The 19,081-nt window shown below is 50.7% G+C and overlaps 1 protein-coding gene across 1 annotated transcript in view; it reads left to right on the forward strand.

Annotated features, from left to right (window-relative positions):
- aqr (aquarius intron-binding spliceosomal factor) overlaps window positions 1-16,527 on the forward strand; it is a 43,477-nt gene extending 26,950 nt beyond the window's left edge. Inside the window, 9 exon segments of the mRNA XM_067243462.1 lie at window positions 697-834; window positions 1,009-1,080; window positions 2,441-2,628; window positions 3,326-3,497; window positions 6,388-6,558; window positions 10,542-10,627; window positions 13,390-13,564; window positions 14,677-14,793; window positions 15,994-16,527. Coding sequence (XP_067099563.1) covers window positions 697-834; window positions 1,009-1,080; window positions 2,441-2,628; window positions 3,326-3,497; window positions 6,388-6,558; window positions 10,542-10,627; window positions 13,390-13,564; window positions 14,677-14,793; window positions 15,994-16,278 — 1,404 coding nt within the window. The 3' untranslated portion in view covers window positions 16,279-16,527.
- Window positions 16,528-19,081: the final 2,554 nt, after the last annotated feature.

Raw genomic sequence — 19,081 nt, forward strand, 5'->3', positions numbered from 1 at the left:
GCGTCTTAGTTTCACTCTCCAAGTAATCCTGGAGCCGAGCGCGGGGGGGGGGGGGGGGGGGGGGGGGGGGGTTAAAAATAGGCCTCATCAATATTGCATGTTTTGATCGGTTTAATATTAATGTTAAAATAGTAACACGTCAATTATTGATGTGGCGCTGCCCTCAGAGGGCCCCTCACTGCCCCGCTCCCGAAATAGGACATCGATTTACCCACTTCCCCTCTCGTCCACCTTCCACCCCTTCGGCATCCAGGTCTTTAATAGACTCATGATATCAGCCAACAGACTCGCTGGTAGTCTCTCGACCCGAAACAAATGCGCCCAATGTCCCTCTCCCATATTAGCCATGTAAGAGAATCTGCAACAGAAAATATATTGAACAGTAACGTTACACCTTAAATGCATCCCATGGTTACCCGAAAGTTTTCCTGAGCAGGGACTTGAGGTCACGTGCATGCCATTAGTGTCCTGTTTCCCCTCCTTGATTTTTTGAGCAAACCTCAAGGATTTTCTGGGAATCGGTTATCCTAAGTAAGCAAGATAGCGTTTTGTGACCCTTCTAGTGTGACCTCTGAGCGGCATTTGCCCCTTTGACCCACCATTGTACATCAAAGCCAATGCCTGTCAAGAAAGATCAGCCCCTTCGTGTTTGACCCCTGACCTCTCCCCCCCCCCCCCCCCCCGTGTGCCTTGCAGGAGTTCCGAGCCTTCGAGCTGTTGAGGAGCGGGCTGGACCGCTCCAAGTACCTGCTGGTGAAGGAGGCCAAGATCATCGCCATGACCTGCACGCACGCCGCCCTCAAACGCCACGACCTGGTGGAGCTGGGTTTCAAGGTGAGGTTCCCCCACACACACACACCCCCAGGCCACAGATGTATCACTTCTAATAACACAGTCATGTAGCAGACACGTCTGTTCAGAGCGACGTGCACATCCGTTCACTAAGTGCGTGACACCGGATCATTCAGTGGCATTCATTCTTGGCGTCTGTGTGGTTTGTTTCTTCAGTATGACAACATCTTGATGGAGGAGTCAGCTCAGATTCTGGAGATCGAGACCTTCATCCCGCTCCTGCTGCAGGTAAAATCAATCCAGATTGATTTATACACCGACTAAATCCCTGGATTATTAGGACCAGAATCTCATCAGAACAAAATCCTAAATTTGTAATAGGATCAGTCCAAACCCCCATTGTTGTGTCACTGTTTTATTCAGGTTGAGGTACTAAGTTACGAATACACCCCGATATATTTATTACATAACGTGTCAATCCTGCTGAGCGCTGGGCATTAGTGTGTTTCAGCCACGCCTGGGCGTGTCTGTCAGTCTGTTCTCTCTCAGGAGGCCCTGACACACGTGAAGCCAGCCAGGCTGCTGTTCCGTCAGGTAGACTGGATGTGTTCCACTAACGGGCTCTAATTGCCCCAGATAACCCTGGCGTCTGTTTACACAGAAGACCATTAAACACGCCAGTGTGTCCAGCAGCAACCTGGCGTCTCTCTTCCTCCTCGCTTTCTGAGTCTCCTCGCCTCTCCTCAACTCTCTCCTTTTCTCTCTCCGCCTCGCCTTTCTTTTTCCCCTCTCACCTCGACTCTCCTCCTCTCTCTCTCGCTCCATTACAGCCGTTGTCCATGCTCGCTCGCTCGCCGCTGTAATCACGGCCTGAGCAGGCCAAATGAGGGGACTCCTTCTCAGTCCTCATCTGCTCCACGTCGCCTCCTTTACGGCTGATTGAATCAGGCTTGACTCATGAGCCTGGCTAGCATCAGGTTTGTTTGGGGTCAAGCTCCAATTAAACTCTGCCTCTCATCAGCCTGGCCTCAGTCATGAGGCACATACTAGAGATAGCTTATCTCTCTCTCCTCTCCCTCCTTAATCAGCCCTGGTTTCGTAATGAGGCAGATATTGTAGCTATCTTTTATTGCTCTCCCGTACTCTTTCGCTCTCTTTCTCCCCCTCTCTCTCTTTCTACTGTCTCTCCTGTCTCTCTCCCCTGCTGTGAGACAAATATTCTGGATCCGCCTCTGAAAGGAAAAGCTATACTTTATTGATACCCATGGGTGTCCTCTTTCCATCGCACCACTCTCCTGCCAGCGAGCATACACGAGTTCACCGCTCAGTTAAGAGAAATGTCGGAAGGAGCGAGTGAAAAAGAGAGGGAGAGACAGTGTGTCAGTGTGAAAAGCAGACATGTGTAAGCGTCGCTGCTGAGAGAGGTGTTTGAAATGTAGGGAAGATCACAGGGGGGGTTGGGGGGTGAATCATAAACAGTGTTACACAGATCTAGCTTGACCGAACCCCCCCCAAACACACACACACACCCCCCCCATCACCACCACAGGCCGTGGAGGGCAGCTTAAATCCTTGCCACCCAGCACAGATACAAAGTGTGTTTACATCCCTCTCAAACTCCCCGTCGTCCTCCTCCTCCCCGCCGCAGAACCCGGAGGACGGCTACAGCCGCCTGAAGCGCTGGATCATGATCGGCGACCACCACCAGCTGCCGCCCGTCATCAAGAACATGGCCTTCCAGAAGTACTCCAACATGGAGCAGTCCCTCTTCACCCGCTTTGTACGCCTGGGGGTGCCCACCGTGGACCTGGACGCGCAGGGGCGCGCCCGCGCAAGGTAGGCTCCTCCCTCGGCCTCGCTTCACCGCCTGGCTCCCTGAAATCCCCCCCTCCCCCCAGATCTTCTTCTTTTACAAGGACGTCCACAATGACTCGGACGGCGTCGTTGTCGAATTCAACAAAGCTCCCAGGGATGTATGAGGTTAGGCGTCGACGGAGGGGTGGAGGCATGGCGTTTTTGTAAAACAAAAGAAGAATTTGGGGTTTTCTGTGTGCTGCTTTGCTGTGTGGTAACAAAGAACTGAAATCCTAAAATAGCCCTTCCAGTTCACTTCAACCTTAGCCCTCCTCACTAGCCCATTAGCAAGGTCCCTAGGGCCGCGTTCATAAGCCAACAGTAAAAGAACTGTTAGGTCATGTGAGTTCAGGCCTGTCTCGTTGGCTAATAAGCCATGGATGAATACATTATGGGTATAGAGTGGTACATTAGCATAAACCCCAGGTCTAGGTTGAGTGTCCTCTGGCGAAGTGGGACGTCTGGATTTCTCATGTGCTAGCTTGTAACTGAACCTGTATAAAGTGAAATATAGATCAGGGCCTATGCTAAGCTAATGCGTATGCTAAGGTAACACACATTCCAAGCTAACACATATGCTAGCATTTGTGCTAAGTCCTGGGATCCATTGTGTTTTTAAACAGAGCCTAACTGTCTGTAACACCTACCCTGTCCTACCTCTCTCCTGCCCTCTCCCCAGTCTTTGTAACCTGTACAACTGGCGCTATAAGCATCTGGGAAACCTGCCCCACGTGCAGCTCCTACCCCAGTTCCAGGCACCCAACCCTGGCCTCACCTTCGACTTCCAGCTGGTCAACGTGGAGGATTTCAACGGTGTGGGCGAGTCGGAGCCCAACCCTTACTTCTACCAGGTCAGTAGTGCACAGTGCTGCACACACACACACACACACTCACCAGTTATGACCCTTTTTCCCAGCCTCCCCCTCCACACATGCACACAAACACACTTCACATAAAGACTTCTGCGCAGTCATTTATTTTTAACCGTAATGGTTTGGGGACAGGTCCATATGACATATTCATTAGTCCATGTAGTGCACCACTAACACAGTCTGTACAGGACAACTCCACTTCTCTGGCCTTCAGACTTACAGACACGTTGTGTTTTTCATTACAGAGCCCTGCACTCAGACCTTGTAGCGCGCTGTGTGTGTGTGTGTGTGCGAGCGCGTGCACCAGAGCGCGTGTGTGCTTCCACTGAAGCTGCCCATTGTTAGTAGATGCACAGCATGTGCCCAGGACGTCATGTGTCTTGGTACATCAGGTCACATGAACCTCTCTCCGTTTGCAGGTTGCCATTTCCAGGCATCTCTAGGGAGTTACCCATGTCTCTCTATTTCCCCCTGCCCCGCAACACACACACACACACACAAGCACACATAATCAAAGGGTAGAGGGTTACAATTGGACACCAGAGAGGCAAAAGAGTCCAATGTTGTTGAATTCCCGTCACAGCTGTGCAAACACAATCACAACCCCATTGAACACACACCAACACACACGTACACACAGCCCGGGGCTCTCCATCAGGCGGCAGCAACAGGAGAGCCAGCCAGCAGCCATCTATCCCCCGCCTGCTTGGCCTCGGCTCATTTGCTAAAAGCAGTGACGTTAGCACCTGCTAGTTCCCTCTCACCGTCACCCCCCTCCTTCACGGGGCTCCAGCGGGTCACCAAGAACCCACCCCCCTCGGTCTCCCATAGCGACAGAATCACTTCCCTCACGTCCAGCCTTGTTCACACATCTTAGCATATGTTGTGTTCAAGTCAGCTGCTTTCAGGCCGCTGTCTTTCTGGGGGGGGTTTCTGTCGAGAGAGGCTTGTGCTGGGTTTACACACTGTAAGAGCCGCCGGTCACATTAGACTGATTGGTTAAGGACTAGGAGGAGTGTGTCTTACTGCGCTTTCCTGCACTCTGCCCCTCCCCCCCCCCTCTCTCTCTCTCTCCGCTCCTGTCTCTGGGTGTTTAACTCAACCCGTGGAGGCGGGGCTGAGGTAGCTGCGTTGCCATGGTTACAGGGAGGATCTCTGGGCTTGAGATCACATTTATATTAAACAGAGACATGAGACCTGTAGGCAGTTGCAGGGCGCCGCCGAAAAACGGTCACATTGTGTGTGTGTGTGTGCGTGTGCACGCCTGCCTATCTGAATGTATGGGAAGGCCGTTGTAATCTTGCTCAGCAAGACTTTGTTCAGCCTATATGTATGTAAGCATGCATATATACATATGTATGCATATATTGAGGACCACTGCTGTGAACAGGCTATTTAAGCTGGAACACAAGAGTGCAATATTTTGCCAATGTTCTCTAAATGTTCCATGGTAAGAGGACGTGATTATCAGGGTAGGTAAGACGGGGCTTTGAACAACATCACACATTTTTGCCCAGTGTGTGTTAGGTGGTCTGGGGTTGGTCGTGTACCAGATGCCCAGGCTTCAGGAGGCCCTCCTTAATGAGAAGCTCTATGGAGGCTTCATTAAAACAGATTTATGCATTCTGTTTGGCCTTTATACATTTTATTTTGGTGACATTTTGAGGAGCACACGATTTTAATTTGTAAACCTTGTGCGTCTAGGGAGGAGGAAGGGGGGTGGGGGGGACTTAAGAACATTTTTCGAATGTGAATTTAAAAGATTTTGGGTGTCATCTTTCGTCACTTTTTTTTTGATTGATTAGGATCCGTCGGAGGAAAAAGATGATCACACTGAAACGCTTACTACTAAAACAGTCTCGCTCTCAAATTCAACCGTACATGACTTTAATGATACAGAACCCGTGATCCGCCCTGCAGCCCAGAGCCTCAGGAGCGAGCGACGCGAGGCCTGCTCCCGTCAGAAGCGTGAGGTCACTGTTTCGCTTTCCGTTACAGAATATCCCCACCGTGTGCTTCTGAACTAGAAGGGTGCAGTGCAGAGCACATGGGTGCACATCTACTACCTGAGTCAGACTTTACCTCGGTAGAGAGGACTCTGTAGTTCAGTTGAGCTTTGCGAGTCAGATAAGCATTTTAGTTCCAGCCCAAATCAAAATGGCTACTCACGTATGTATGACAGGCTCTCTGCCGGGAACGCAAACACTAGACCGGCAGGGAGAGGGAGAGCGATGGATGGATGGGTGGAGAAAGAGGGTGACGGAGAGAAGAAGAGATGGAGATAGAGGAAGGGATATAAAAAAGGAGAGATACCGAGGGGAAGGGATAGAGAAAGAGGGAGAGGCTGAAAAATGGGGGTAGGTGGAGAGAGAGAGAGAGAGAGAGAGAGAGAGAGAGAGTGCAGCCTGCAGTCCTCAGCTGGTGTGGGCCAGCCTGTGTGACCCGGATCAGGGCCCAGAGGACTGGCATCTCCACATCGCTGCCCTTCTCCTCCACACTGCTGTGGTCGCCACTTTTCCATGGAGGTGTGGAGGGACCAGGCGATGGCACATCTGCATTGTCACTGGCGGTGTGTGAGTGACTGCATGTGTGTGTGTGTGTATGTGTGTGTGTAAATGACAAAATCTAATTAGGCATCCCAACCCCCCCCCGGGTTCAACTGCCGGCCAATGAGCTTGCATTTTTCCCTACACACACCCTGTTATACCCACACACACATGTGGCCCCACAAAGAGGCCAGTTCTCCCCCCCACTCCAACCCCCCCCCCCCCCACCCACCCCCACCACACACACATTCCAACCCATCACCCCTTACTCACCAGTTTAACTTTCTCCCTTCCTCTCTCTCCCTCGCTCTCTCTCTCTCCAGAACCTGGCGGAGGCAGAGTACTCTGTGGCTCTCTTCATGTACATGCGCCTACTTGGTTACCCCGGCGACCGCATCAGCATCCTCACCACCTACAACGGGCAGAAGCATCTCATCCGAGACGTCATTAACCAGCGCTGTGCGGGCAACCATTTCTTCGGACAGCCCAACAAGGTATGAACACACACAGACACTCTTCAGCTCGACGGCTCACAGCCACGTCACACAAGCGTCCCCTGTGAAGGGGACACACGATGGTGCTGTCAGGGCGTGGCTTCAGACACGGCCCTAAGCGGCCCAGGCGGGTCTGCGGTGTGTGCTTTGCTCTTCCACCACCCCCCGCCACCCGTCTCTCTGCCCTCTCCAGCACCTCCTACATGTCCTCCTCACCTCCAGGTGTCTGCCGCAGCGGGCCTCGCGGCCTCTTACCACCACCCCCTCTCTCTGCCCGTCCCCTCCTCTTTGTCACCCGCTGCCCTCCGTCCTCCCATTCTTCCTTTTTTCGTCCTCCTCATCCCTCTGTAGCTGTGCGGAGTCCCTCGGGCACTGTTGCTGCCTCTCTCTGGCCAGTTTATTCTCTCTCTTTCTCTCTCTCTTACACTCCTCTCTCCTTAGGTTGGTCCAATGTTGACCTCGCTGGAATGACTAGCTGCTACGAGAAAGGGAGGGAGGGAAATGGAGTCTGCGAGGGAGAGAGGGAGGGGAAAGAGAGAGCCTGTTTGGGGAAAGTGCCGAGCCGCAGAAAGGTCACGCTGGCTGGCGTTGTGGCCAGAGCGCATCTGACAGCGTGTCACAACCGCTAAAACCCAACAAATGTCACAACCGCTCGCCAAGTCCTATCTGACAACCGTAATTACACACAAACACACGCAAACAGACACATCCATAAAGTCAGACTGGTAAACGGGACTCCACTAGCCGCACAGCTAGGCTGAGAATAGTTTGCATACATATGCTAACCAGATTCTGGGTCAGCATCTGTAACATCAGGGTTGGTGCTGCGGTCCTTCAGAGGAGCTGTGAGGAAGAGAGAGCAGACCCCCCCCTCCTGGTGCTTCCCTTAAACACCCCCAACCACTCGCTGCTGTTTAACCCGTATCTTCTCAATAAGTGAATAGGTCACTTTGTTCATGCAGGATCACATTAATGCAAACTCGATTTACAGCTATACCCACTCACGCGCTCCGTATAGGGCCTCTGGGGGGGGGGGGGGGGGGGGGCAGGGATAAATTACATTGACATTGATAGAATCCTTAGGCAATGTGATAAGGTTAATTAGTCTCCTCCTAGTTGGTATTCACCGCAGGAGACAAAAAAGGGGGAGGGGTGGGGGGGTTTCAAGTCTTTCTTTCTGTCCATCTCTGTTTCTGCTCTCTAACTCTTGCCTCTTCCTCCATCCCTCCCTTCATCCCTCTCATTGTGACTATACTGTCAGTATAGAGCAGTACCTGGCCCTAGTTTCAGGCCTTCAGACCCAGTGTGTCAGGACCAGGGGGCTGCTGGAGCGACCCAGCAGCCAGGGGCTAGTCTGAGGTCACCTCCCAGAGGAACAGAGGAAGAAAGAGCCCCTCATCCTCTTCCTCATCCTCGCCCATAATTAGGCCTGAGAGCAGCCCGATGAAGAAGAATGAGACAAATTAGACCGTCTGACCTCAGTATCTCCATGACCCTCCCTCCCTCCCTCGTCAATAACCAAGATGGACCTGGAAGAAGACAGGGGCTGGCGGAGAGATAGAGATTGATTGAAAGACAGAGCAGAGATCCAATCCATGAATATTTGAATAGGGAGCCCATCAGCTGAGACAAAGCGTGTCATTGTTGTCAACCATAATGAGGAGGAGGAAGAGGAGGAAGGTGGAAGAAAGGGAGCCTCTTCTCCCCCTGTCAGATGTCTCCTATTTGTGTGTGTCTGTGTGTGTGTGTGTGTGTGTGTCAGTCACACACATGTGCTTCTGCCAGGATGCCATGACCTCTGCAATCCACTCCCCGGAAGATTTCTCATAAATAACTAAACACAATGCAAAACACTTGGCCCTAGGGAAATCTATTTTTCTCTCTGTTTTTTTCTCTCTCTTCCTCTGTCTGTTCATCCACCCGCCAGCCCAGAATAACTCAATCCCCAATGTTGCCCTGGAAAAATTTTGGCTTTAAACCATGTGGCATATTTGCCCCTTCGGTTTCTCGGAGCAGGCTATGATGCCAACGGGTGTCTGTGTGTGTGTATGTGTGTGTGAGTGAGTGCGTCCGTCCGTCCGTGTGGGGGGTCCTGGGAGTGCCTGGCTATGTTAACTGAGCCGACAGATCTCCACGCCTCACCCCCATTGTAAAACGACATATTGTTGCTCCTGGTGCTGCACCTGTTCCATGTAGCAACAGGGAGACGGAAATAAGTATGGGTCTCACTTCCCCCCCCTCCATCGCTCTCCTCTTTACCCTCCCATCCTCTCTGGTTCTCTCCTTCCCTCTTCATTTGATCTCCTCTCGTCGTCCTCACCCTGTTCTCTCCCACTTCCTTCATCCCTCCCTTCCTTCCCTACACCCTTCATCCCTCTCTCCCTCCTTTATTTTTTATTTTTTTACACCCCCGTAAGGGGACTTGGAGTGGTCACGACCAGTGGGACTCCCAGTCGATGAATAGTGCATTGGACCAATCGGGGGGCCAGGATGATTTATTTAGCGGCTTTTGTTGTCCTGAGGCTGTGAGGAGCTGGGCCCTTGTCCTATTGATCCAGCTCTGGAGAGTGACGGGAGAGCGAGACACCGTTTCAGCCTCCTGTCCTCCAGGCCCCCTCATGGCATGTCTGGAAGACGTGCTGTGGTAGGCCTTCTGCTCGGGTGGGACCAGAGCTGGGTAGATGGGACTAGAGCTAGATAGTTCTAGAGCTGAGGTTGGTGGGACCAGAGCTGGGTAGATGGGACTAGAGGTAGATCGTTCTAGAGCTGGGGTTGGTGGGACCAGAGCTGGGTAGATGGGACTAGAGCTAGATAGTTCTAGAGCTGAGGTTGGTGGGACTAGGGCTGGGTAGATGGGACTAGAGTTAGATAGTTCTAGAGCTGAGGTTTGTGGGACCAGAGCTGGGTAGATGGGACTAGAGCTAGATAGTTCTAGAGCTGAGGTTGGTGGGACCAGAGCTGGGTAGATGGGACTAGAGCTGGATAGTTCTAGAGCTGAGGTTGGTGGGACTAGTGCTGGCTAGTTCTAGAGCTGAGGTTTGTGGGATTAGTGCTGTGTAGATGGGACGAGAGCTGGATACATGGGTACAGTAGGAATTGTGCTGGGGTAGGGGTATATACAGTATCTGCTAGATACTGTATATACCCCTACCCCTTTATGCCTATATCTAGCCTACTCGTAGTGTATGAAAAAATAAAGATGCATTTATGTTTAATCCCACTACAATGAAGACCAGTAAAAAGCCACTAAGGATAACCATTGATATATGATGTGGATGTGGAACTTGCCCGCTCAGCTGTGCACAATCCTGGTCCTCGTCCAGGTCCAGTATGCAGCACTGTTGCGTAAAGTACAGTCACAACACCTAAGAAAGCTCCGCTGTACGAGAGGGCGAGAAGTCTTTACAGCGTGTCTTCTTAACAGCCTCTGGATTAGCAGGGAATTAAGCTGCCGGCCTAACACACACATAGACACACACACACACAGACACACACACACTCCTATCAGTGTGGAGATGAATGAAAGTACCACTCAGAGCTTCTTCACTGTTCTCTAGTCTTCTAGAATAGCCCTGAGCACGTGTGTTGTGTGTGTGTGGCCTATGAGCTGGCCCTGAGCCACCCCACCCCCAGGTAAGCTAGCTGGTGCCTTCTAAGCCTGATCACCCCCCGCCCCCCATCAAATCCCCCTATGTGTGGCCCAACACGATAAGAGTTTCAACCTACAACATCACAAACCCCACCTCCCTCCTTCCCTCAAAAAAGAACCCCTGATCCGCTGCATTTTAAAAGTGAATAAAATCGCTCCCCTTAACGTTTTAACAAAATCCCTACCAGACAAACACACACACGACTGCGTGGAAGCCTTCAGCTAACTCAGTGGTACCGCGCAGGGTTTGTGTATGCACGCGTCTGCTATTCGTGTGTGAATATACTGTGTGTGTTGGGAGTGTGTGTTGAGTAAGCAATGTGCGTTTTCGTAGGTGACGACGGTGGACAGGTTCCAGGGTCAGCAGAACGACTACATCATCCTCTCACTGGTCCGCACCAAAGCTGTCGGACACCTGAGGTAAGCACTCGTACACACACCCCTGAAATACACACACCAGGACGCCACACACCCCTGAAATACACACACCTCTTTGGAATAGCTTCCCTCTCGAGACTGCTGTTCTCAAAAGGGACTGGCTGTTGTTTTGAGCCCCTGTGGACTTAGCTGAGAGATTTCTTGTCCAAAATAATGATGCGTAATTTAGAGGGTATTTTTGGGGCTGTGGTGCGGACCGCAGTGTGCCATTGAGCTAACAGTTGTTGTTGTTGTGGGTCCAGCTCCGCCATTGTGTGCCGATGATTGGGGTGAACACAAGGAACAAAAGAGCAGCTTGCCGATCAAAGGGCCTAGCTGTGAAACAAGCCGTTACAGGCTCTAAAGAGTCCTGTTGGTAACCACAGACCCAGGGTGGAGACGGTGGCCTTCCCCTCCTTTTCTCCCCCTCTCTCTGGCTCTCTCGCTCATTCGCTCTCGTATTTTTCCATCCCACTTTTTTCTTTCTCGTTTTGCTCCTCCGTCCTCTCCCCTCGGTTTTGTCCTCCATTCCTTACTCTTTCACTTTCATTCTCCTCAATCTCTCTGTTTCTATCTCTCTCTCTCTCTGTTTCTCTCTCTCTTCACCTCTGGGATTTTTAATGGAGCAAACGGGCCGTGGCTTTGCAGGTCTGAGATGGTGATGAGTCTCCGGCGTGTCTAATACCCCCGGCCTATCACAGCCCCGGCTCTCTTGAGCTCGCCGCCTCTCATCTCTGCCCGCCGCCGTGGGAACGGCTCCTTAACCGAGGAACATGGAGTGTCTCCATCACTCAGAGCTGCCTCGTAGCCAGCCTCTCTCGTTCCTCCTCTCTTGTCTCCCACTCATGCCTCTTCTATCCCTCACCCACCCTCCTCCTCTCTCTATCTTATTCCTTTCCCTCCTTTTTGATTCCTTTTTCCTCTTTCTCTCTGGAATTGAAAGGCTTCAAATGGCGCTTGGGCTCCATGAATAAATCATTGTCATCTCCACCGCCCGATGCTCCTGTAGCGAAGCGCCGTAAAAGCCGGCAGAAAAACACTTGGAAACTCTCCTTTTTTTCCCGCCCCCTCTCGTTCCGCCCAGAGATAAAGGGTTGAATTTATGGGGTTGAGTCGCAGCATAGCTGAAGTCGGTGGCGGCCCGCCGTTTATCTGGCTGTCATCCGCTGGCCCGGCCCGACCTGCGCTGGCCCCCCTCCTCCCCCTTGCACACGCGCGCGCACACACACACACACACGCACACACAGTATATAGATGCAGACACACTCTGACAAGTGCACACACTCTCAAATACACACGCACACACACACAGTATTCATCTCAGAGGATGACCCAGGTGGGGGTCTCTTAACGCAGTGGTGTCCCCAGGCTATGAAGGCTCCCGATTGGTCCTTCTCCCACCAGGCCTCTGCCGATTGGTAGGCTGCTGTGCCTTGTTACTGTGGTCTTGCTTTGGGTAGCTTTTCCTCAGAGGACTTACAGTAAACAATTCATACACACACACACACGTTTGGAGACAGAAAACCGCTGGATATGGAACGTACCCACAGAATTCTCCCTTTTTTTCCCTTTTTTATCCTCATCTAACACACACAATAATCTTCTTAATCTCATGGTCTTCCCATGTAGCCTGGCACATTTCTACATTCTGGCACTGTTTAAATGTAGCTTTGCATCTCTGTTCCTAAGCTTTTTTCAGACGGTGCCAAAAGATTGTTTTGAATCTTACCTTATCCCCTTCTGAATTGGCCCCAAACCCCTTCAGAATGGTCACGGTCGTACAGTGTTTGTGGTGTAGCTCTTCCCTCTACAGGATCGGGAACAGATAGGCCTGAGGGGGAGGTAGGAAACGGGGAAGGTAGATATGTTGGCTTTGATAAACAGGATATATTAGCCAGCACCTCGTACATCTGTCATGATCTTCTGCCTACCTGCATTTGGACAGCAGCTGTGACTAGAGCGCTGTGCTTCCAGCAGCAGGAGAATCTCCTCTCCCCACACTGCAGGGGCGTGGCCACCAGGGAAATGTACATGTCTGGCCCCTACACATTTCTGATTGCTCACAATAAAGAAAAATGAATTTATATATATATTCATTTTTGTTGTTGTTGTGGCCATTCATTTTAAGATGGGGACCCCCCCCAAAGGTCTAACGCTCTGCCCGTGCAGTGCAGACCTGGGAACAGCGCGCGTGTGTTCAGCAGTATGGTGTTATACGCTGCTGCTTAGCTGAAGCACACAGGACAGGCCTGCTGTGATGTTCACTGTTCCCAGGAAAACATCTCTTATTTAACACACACTCACACACCACTGGGTATTACTGCCGCAGATGGAATATTCCTGGAGGGGGGGGAGGGGGGGACTATTTTCTCAAATCCCTTAATTCTCACGGATGGGAAGAGACGTAACCTATCTCCTCTCTCCCATCCTTCCCTCTCCTCCCCCTGTTCCTTCCCTCACGCCCTTTCTCCTTCTTCCCCCTCCCTGTCATCTCTGCTTTGCTTTTCGCCAAACCCCTCTTTTGTTCGCCGTCATTTCACTCCTTCACCTTGCCCGCTCATCTGCCTTCAAACCCCCCCTCTCTCATCCCACGCTGCTTCGCCTTCCTGTCCTCTCTGTCACCCCCTTCCTCCTCCTCTCATCCCCTCGCCTCCTTCATCTCTCTCCTCTGTTCCTCTCCATCCATGGAATGAACCCCCATCTCCCCTCCTCCTCATTCTCCCCCCCCCCCCCCCCCCTCCCCCTATGTGTGTGTCCCTATCCAGGGACGTGAGGCGTCTTGTGGTGGCCATGTCCCGGGCCAGGCTCGGCCTGTACGTCTTTGCGCGGGTGGCTCTGTTCCAGAACTGCTTTGAGCTCACGCCGGCCTTCAGCCAGCTCAGCGCCCGGCCCCCGCAGCTGCACATCCTCCCCCACGAGTACTACACCCAGGAGCAGCCCGTGAGTACACACACACACACACACACCTGCTTATACACACACCTACACATGTGCACATATGCACACAGCCACATTACTGTTGTGGACATGTTTACATCCTCTGTCCGCACAGTCAGAGGGGCGCACACACACACAGCCCACACACACAGCACACAGCACACACACACAGCCCACACACACAGCACACACACACAGCACACACACACAGCACACACACACACAGCACAGTGAAGACTCTGGGTGCATCTCAGTGCCCCTCTTAGCCCCTGTCTGTTCCCCTTCATCACAACATCTGATCCCCCTCTCCTCTGTCTGTGGCTGTGCCATATACCCAGTCTGTTCACCCCAAGGTGTGGGCCTGGGGCTGGCTGGCTGGCTGGCTACAGTCTGGGGGAACACAGGCTATATTTAACCCCAAAAGGTCACCCGACTCCCTGTCACAAATCTCTCCAGCGTGGTGTGAGATTGCCACTGTCTCTCCGAGTGTGCATTCCTGTGCATCATCGACGCCCTTGTGTCTGGCTTGTGTGTCTAATAGAACTACACAGAAACCCCTTCTCTCCAATTCTCTCTGACATTGTGTGTGTATTACACCCAGGGGGGGGTAACTTGTTTGGGCACACAAACACACACATGTGCCCTCTGCTTAACCCCATGCTGTGCTGTACCCAGCCAGACCCTGGCTGCCCACATTCCCCTTTCTACCAACCCGGGGTCAGGCTTTACGATGTGTTTATAGCCTTCACCTTCACAGTAATCCAAGGCTGTTTACTTACGCTGGCCTGCTGTAAAACCCAGGGAGCACCTCTGCACCACAATGCTCCATTACACATGGAGGTATTTACATGGATGTAGCTGGTGATGGACCAAGGCAGCCAGTTTAAACAAGAAGTGGCTGCTGTCATTAATCTTGGCCTGTTCAGTTCCTCCTTCCTAAATTGTTTTCCCAGCCTCCCCTGCTGCCCCCCCCCCCCCCCACCAGTCCCCCTTCCACAACCTTTCTCCAATTTGTATAACTGAGTAATGTTATTCATATATTTTATGTGTGTGTTTCGGTCTCTCTCTCTCCCCCAATCTCTCCCTCTCATGCTCTGTCTCTCTCCCTCTCCCAGAGGGAAGAGGGTTCTAGACAGGGGGAGCGTGTGATCAAGAACATGCCAGAGATGGCCAACCTGGTGTACAACATGTACATGCACATGATCCAGCAGAGCACACAGCAGTACCGACAGGTAGGACCAGAGCACTCTCTCACACACACACACACACAGCAGTACCGACAGGTAGGACCAGAGCACTCTCTCACACACACACACACACACAGCAGTACCGACAGGTAGGACCAGGGCACTCTCTCACACACACACACACACAGCAGTACCGACAGGTAGGACCAGAGCACTCTCACACACACACACACACACAGCAGTACCGACAGGTAGGACCAGAGCACTCTCTCACACACACACACACACACACACAGCAGTACCGACAGGTAGGACCAGAGCACTCTCTCACACACACACACACACACACACACAGCAGTACCGACAGGTAGGGCCAGCCGTGGAACAGAATACACCACCATACAGGTGTATTGTACACCACCATACAGGTGTATTGTACACCACCATACAGGTGTATTGTACACCACCATACAGGTGTATTGTACACCACCATACAGGTGTATTGTACACCACCATACAGGTGTATTGTACACCACACAGTACATAAAAATGGATAATAATATACCTCTACTGCCACAAGTCATGTTCTTTTTTGAAGTAAGTCTTTGTTGTCCACCTGAAACCAAGCTCTTTCAGGCTTCTGGTTCTTAAAAGTCTTCTCCTTTTTATTCCCTCGCAGCTATTTTGGACTGTGTTTTTCAGCCTTAAAATGTTAATGCAGTGCCGGAAATAGGTCATATTCAAGCAAATTGTTTTAGTTCAGCATGCATAGCCTTAGCAGGCCATAACCCTAACATTTCAGATGAGGAACCAAAACCAGTTTTTTAATTAAGAGAGTGAAGCTCTACTCACCCCGGGGAGAAGGGGGGGACCACTGCTCTGGTTCTGCCTCTGACGAGAGGAAAGGGAAACAAAACAGAGCGGGACAGAGGCAAAGATAAAGGAGAGAGGGAGGAGGAGAGGGGGGGAGTGATATGTGAGTTGAGAATATTATGGTGTCTGACACGGGAGTCGGTATCTAGACAGTTCTTGTGATCAACAGTGATAAACAGTAGAGTTTTGGGTACAACATGACACAAGCCCAGGGCGGAGGAGCTATGACATCTATTTTTAATGACTGTCACACACCCAAAAAAAACTGTCATTTTTCTCTTCAACCCGAACTTACTTTCTCTTCTCCCTTTCTCCCCATCCTTCCTCTTTCTCTGCCATCCTCCCTCCCTCCCCTCCTCCCTCTATGTACAGCAACAGCAGAATCTGCTGCCCCCTCCCCAGCAGACCACGGAGGAGGAGGCCATGACAGAGGCGGACGAGGCCGAGCCAGAGGCCTCCAAGCCTGGGGAGGACAAGGAGGAGGAGCCCATGGAGCAGGGGGACGACCAGGGGAAGGACCAGGGGAAGGACCAGGGAAAGAGCCCTAAAGACACCGCAGCCAGCCAGGAGGAGAGCGAGGAGCACCCCAAGATGCCTGAGCACCCTGGCCGGGACAGCGACAGTGATGGGGACAGCGGGGAGGAGCCAGAGTCTTAGAGAGCCCACTTACTGAACAGCTGGGTTACACAGGCCCTCACTGAATGGAGGCATCTAACTGTGACTTGCTCAGAAGGAGAATGTGGCTTGTTTAAAATGATTCTGCTTTATTTTCTTTTTTTCAATGGAAGCCATGATGATGTCATAGAAACATTGAGGGTCTTTTCATAAAAACCGAGATGAGAGATTAGAGATGTTTTGTTTTGTAACCTTTTTTTGTAATAATAAAATAAACTTTTGATATGTGAATTTCAATGTGTTTGATTGCCAGGCACTCCCAATTTGTCACACACGCAACCTTCATTTTTAAGCCTTGTTAAAATCCATGCCTATCTCTAGTCCATTCACTCCAGCCATCCACCCCCCCCCCCCCCCTCCCAGAGCAACTAGTATAGGCCAATCTGCCCACTAGCAGCTGGAGTAGATGCCGCTAAACTATAGGGGTGGGGGGGGAATCGATTCCCATTTGAATCGCGATTCAGTCTTCTAGCGATTTACATCGATTCACAAATCATGAATATATTTTTTATCGAATCGTGACCCCCAAGAATCGATTTGAATCGTGAGGTACTAAAAGATACCAACCCCTAATAGACGGTAAGCTGTAAATTTATGTTTAATATTTAACCGTGTTGCAGAAATAAATAAGTATCAAAGAAAAGTCTACTTATCGTCACTGTATTTCGTGGTGTAGTGGGTTGAGAACAAGAGCCTAAACCACAACGACCTGGGTTCAAAACCAGCACAGAGCATAGTGCCAAACGCCCATGGGCCCAGATCCCTGTAGCCGCAGCGCACTATCTGACTGTCCAGATCCCAACTGTGTCTCCAGGTACCCAACTGTCCCACCAGGAAAGACAGTTGGGAGAGGGATCTGGACAGTTGGGGAGTGCGCTGCAGCTACAGAAGTCTAAAAATACATTTACCTTTTATCAGTTTTATTTATAAGACAAACAGCAAAAATTGAGCTGTAAGAAGATCCTTCAGCCAGATTTGAACACAAGACCCCTCACACAAGTAGCCCACATCCTTAACCACTGAGCTATCAGGTTGAGTGTCGATCTTCACAGGGATCTTCTCATAGACAAACATCACAGCCCATCGAGTGTTTGGTTCCTTGGGAAGACTATGAAAGTGTCAGCATTCCCTGTACAGCCTGGAACACTGCATTTACGACCGTGGTCCATTTTCAATATCCTTGAAAAACGACCATACTTTTCTTCTTTGTAATTCCCGTGGCCAGAGCAGCGCCCAGCTAAACTAGTGTCTGAGATCTACGCAACCTCCATTCATGTTCCTGGGCCAGAACACCAGTGGTCTGTATGTAACTTTTGGGCGTGACAAAGGTACAGACCAGAGCCAAAAAAGGTGGAGCCTTTTTGGAAACCGCCTGTTTTACAGCGGCAGTTCCAAATTGTGAGATTTGCATAGGCCAGAGGTGTCAATGGACTTTGAGGTTCACTGTATGTCCATTTTCACATTCCTCCTGTCCTCCTATTCACATTTAAGGCCATCCACAACCTCGCCCCCCTATATTTGTCTGATCTCCTCCAGGGTACCACTACCTCCTGCTCCCTCACATCCTCTTCCTCCATACACCTGTCTGTCCCCTCTGCCCATCTCACCACCATGGGGAATAGATCATTCAGCCGCTCTGCTCCCTGTCTCTGGAATTCACTACCACCCCAACTCAGAAATCTCGATTCATTAGCCATTTCAAATTGCAACTCAAAACCCATCTGTTTAAAACTGCTTATTCCATTTAATGTCAATTACTCAGCCTTCTTCTGTTGTTTTTAATGTTCTTTATCTGCTTTTAATGTCTTGTGTACCCCTGTACGGTGTCCTTGAGTGCAGAGAAAAGGTGTCTTGAATAAAATGTATTATTATTATTTACCCACCGAACTGTCGTTATTCAACTATGACAAGTTAAACTTGGTTTTGCATTCTATGACACCTTTAACAACTCACACATGCACACACACACACAATTAACAGTTCACACTCCTACACATTAAACCTGGACTTTAGGCATTAAAGCCTTCCTGTCTAGAAGCATGTGATCCAAACACACACTTCAACAATCACTCAGAACTGCACTTCAAAACTTGAACAGTTGGTGGGTTGGTTACTGTCTGGCCTCAAGTGTTCGAGCCTCATTGAGTCCCGGTAGAGACAATTAACAGTTGGCAAAATGTAGCAAAATTGAATGATAGATCTTGTGCACCGGTATGATTAACAGTGTCTGTTTGTAAACTGCATATAAACAGTAACCTATGGCAACCATGGAGCACATGAATCCACACATTGTGTCATATCCTGTCTGTGAAAAGGCAGCAAATTGCTAAATATCTGTTTTCTAGCAGCTGGCCTCTCTGGCATCCAGTAGCCTATAGTATCTTGTTGTGGTAAATTAAAGTTAACTAGTGAGAAGAGGTCTCTCATACTCTTGGACTCTCTCCCTTTTTCCCTCTCTCTCGCTCTCTGTCTCTCCCTCTCTCTTTCTCTCAGCAGCAAAACTGACTGGAAGACTGAAAGGAATATCCTCAGCCAAGGAGAGCAGAAATTTTGTACTTTCTCGTCCATCCAGTCCATCTATCTCTCCACTTCTGAAGGTGAACATGTCTTTTATACTCACACACCAGGTATTCCGACAGGTTTACATACAGTTCTACTTTCTCCTGTTTAACCATGGCCACTGGTTGATTGTCTTCTCCAAACTAACTGCATGCAAAGCGTCTGGGTTACTGACCTCACTTCACACTAGTTATGTGCAGAGGCACAGTCTTGCTGGCATAGCTGA

This window comes from Osmerus mordax, chromosome 9 (assembly GCF_038355195.1).
Source record: "Osmerus mordax isolate fOsmMor3 chromosome 9, fOsmMor3.pri, whole genome shotgun sequence".
NCBI classification, from domain to species: Eukaryota; Metazoa; Chordata; class Actinopteri; order Osmeriformes; family Osmeridae; genus Osmerus; species Osmerus mordax.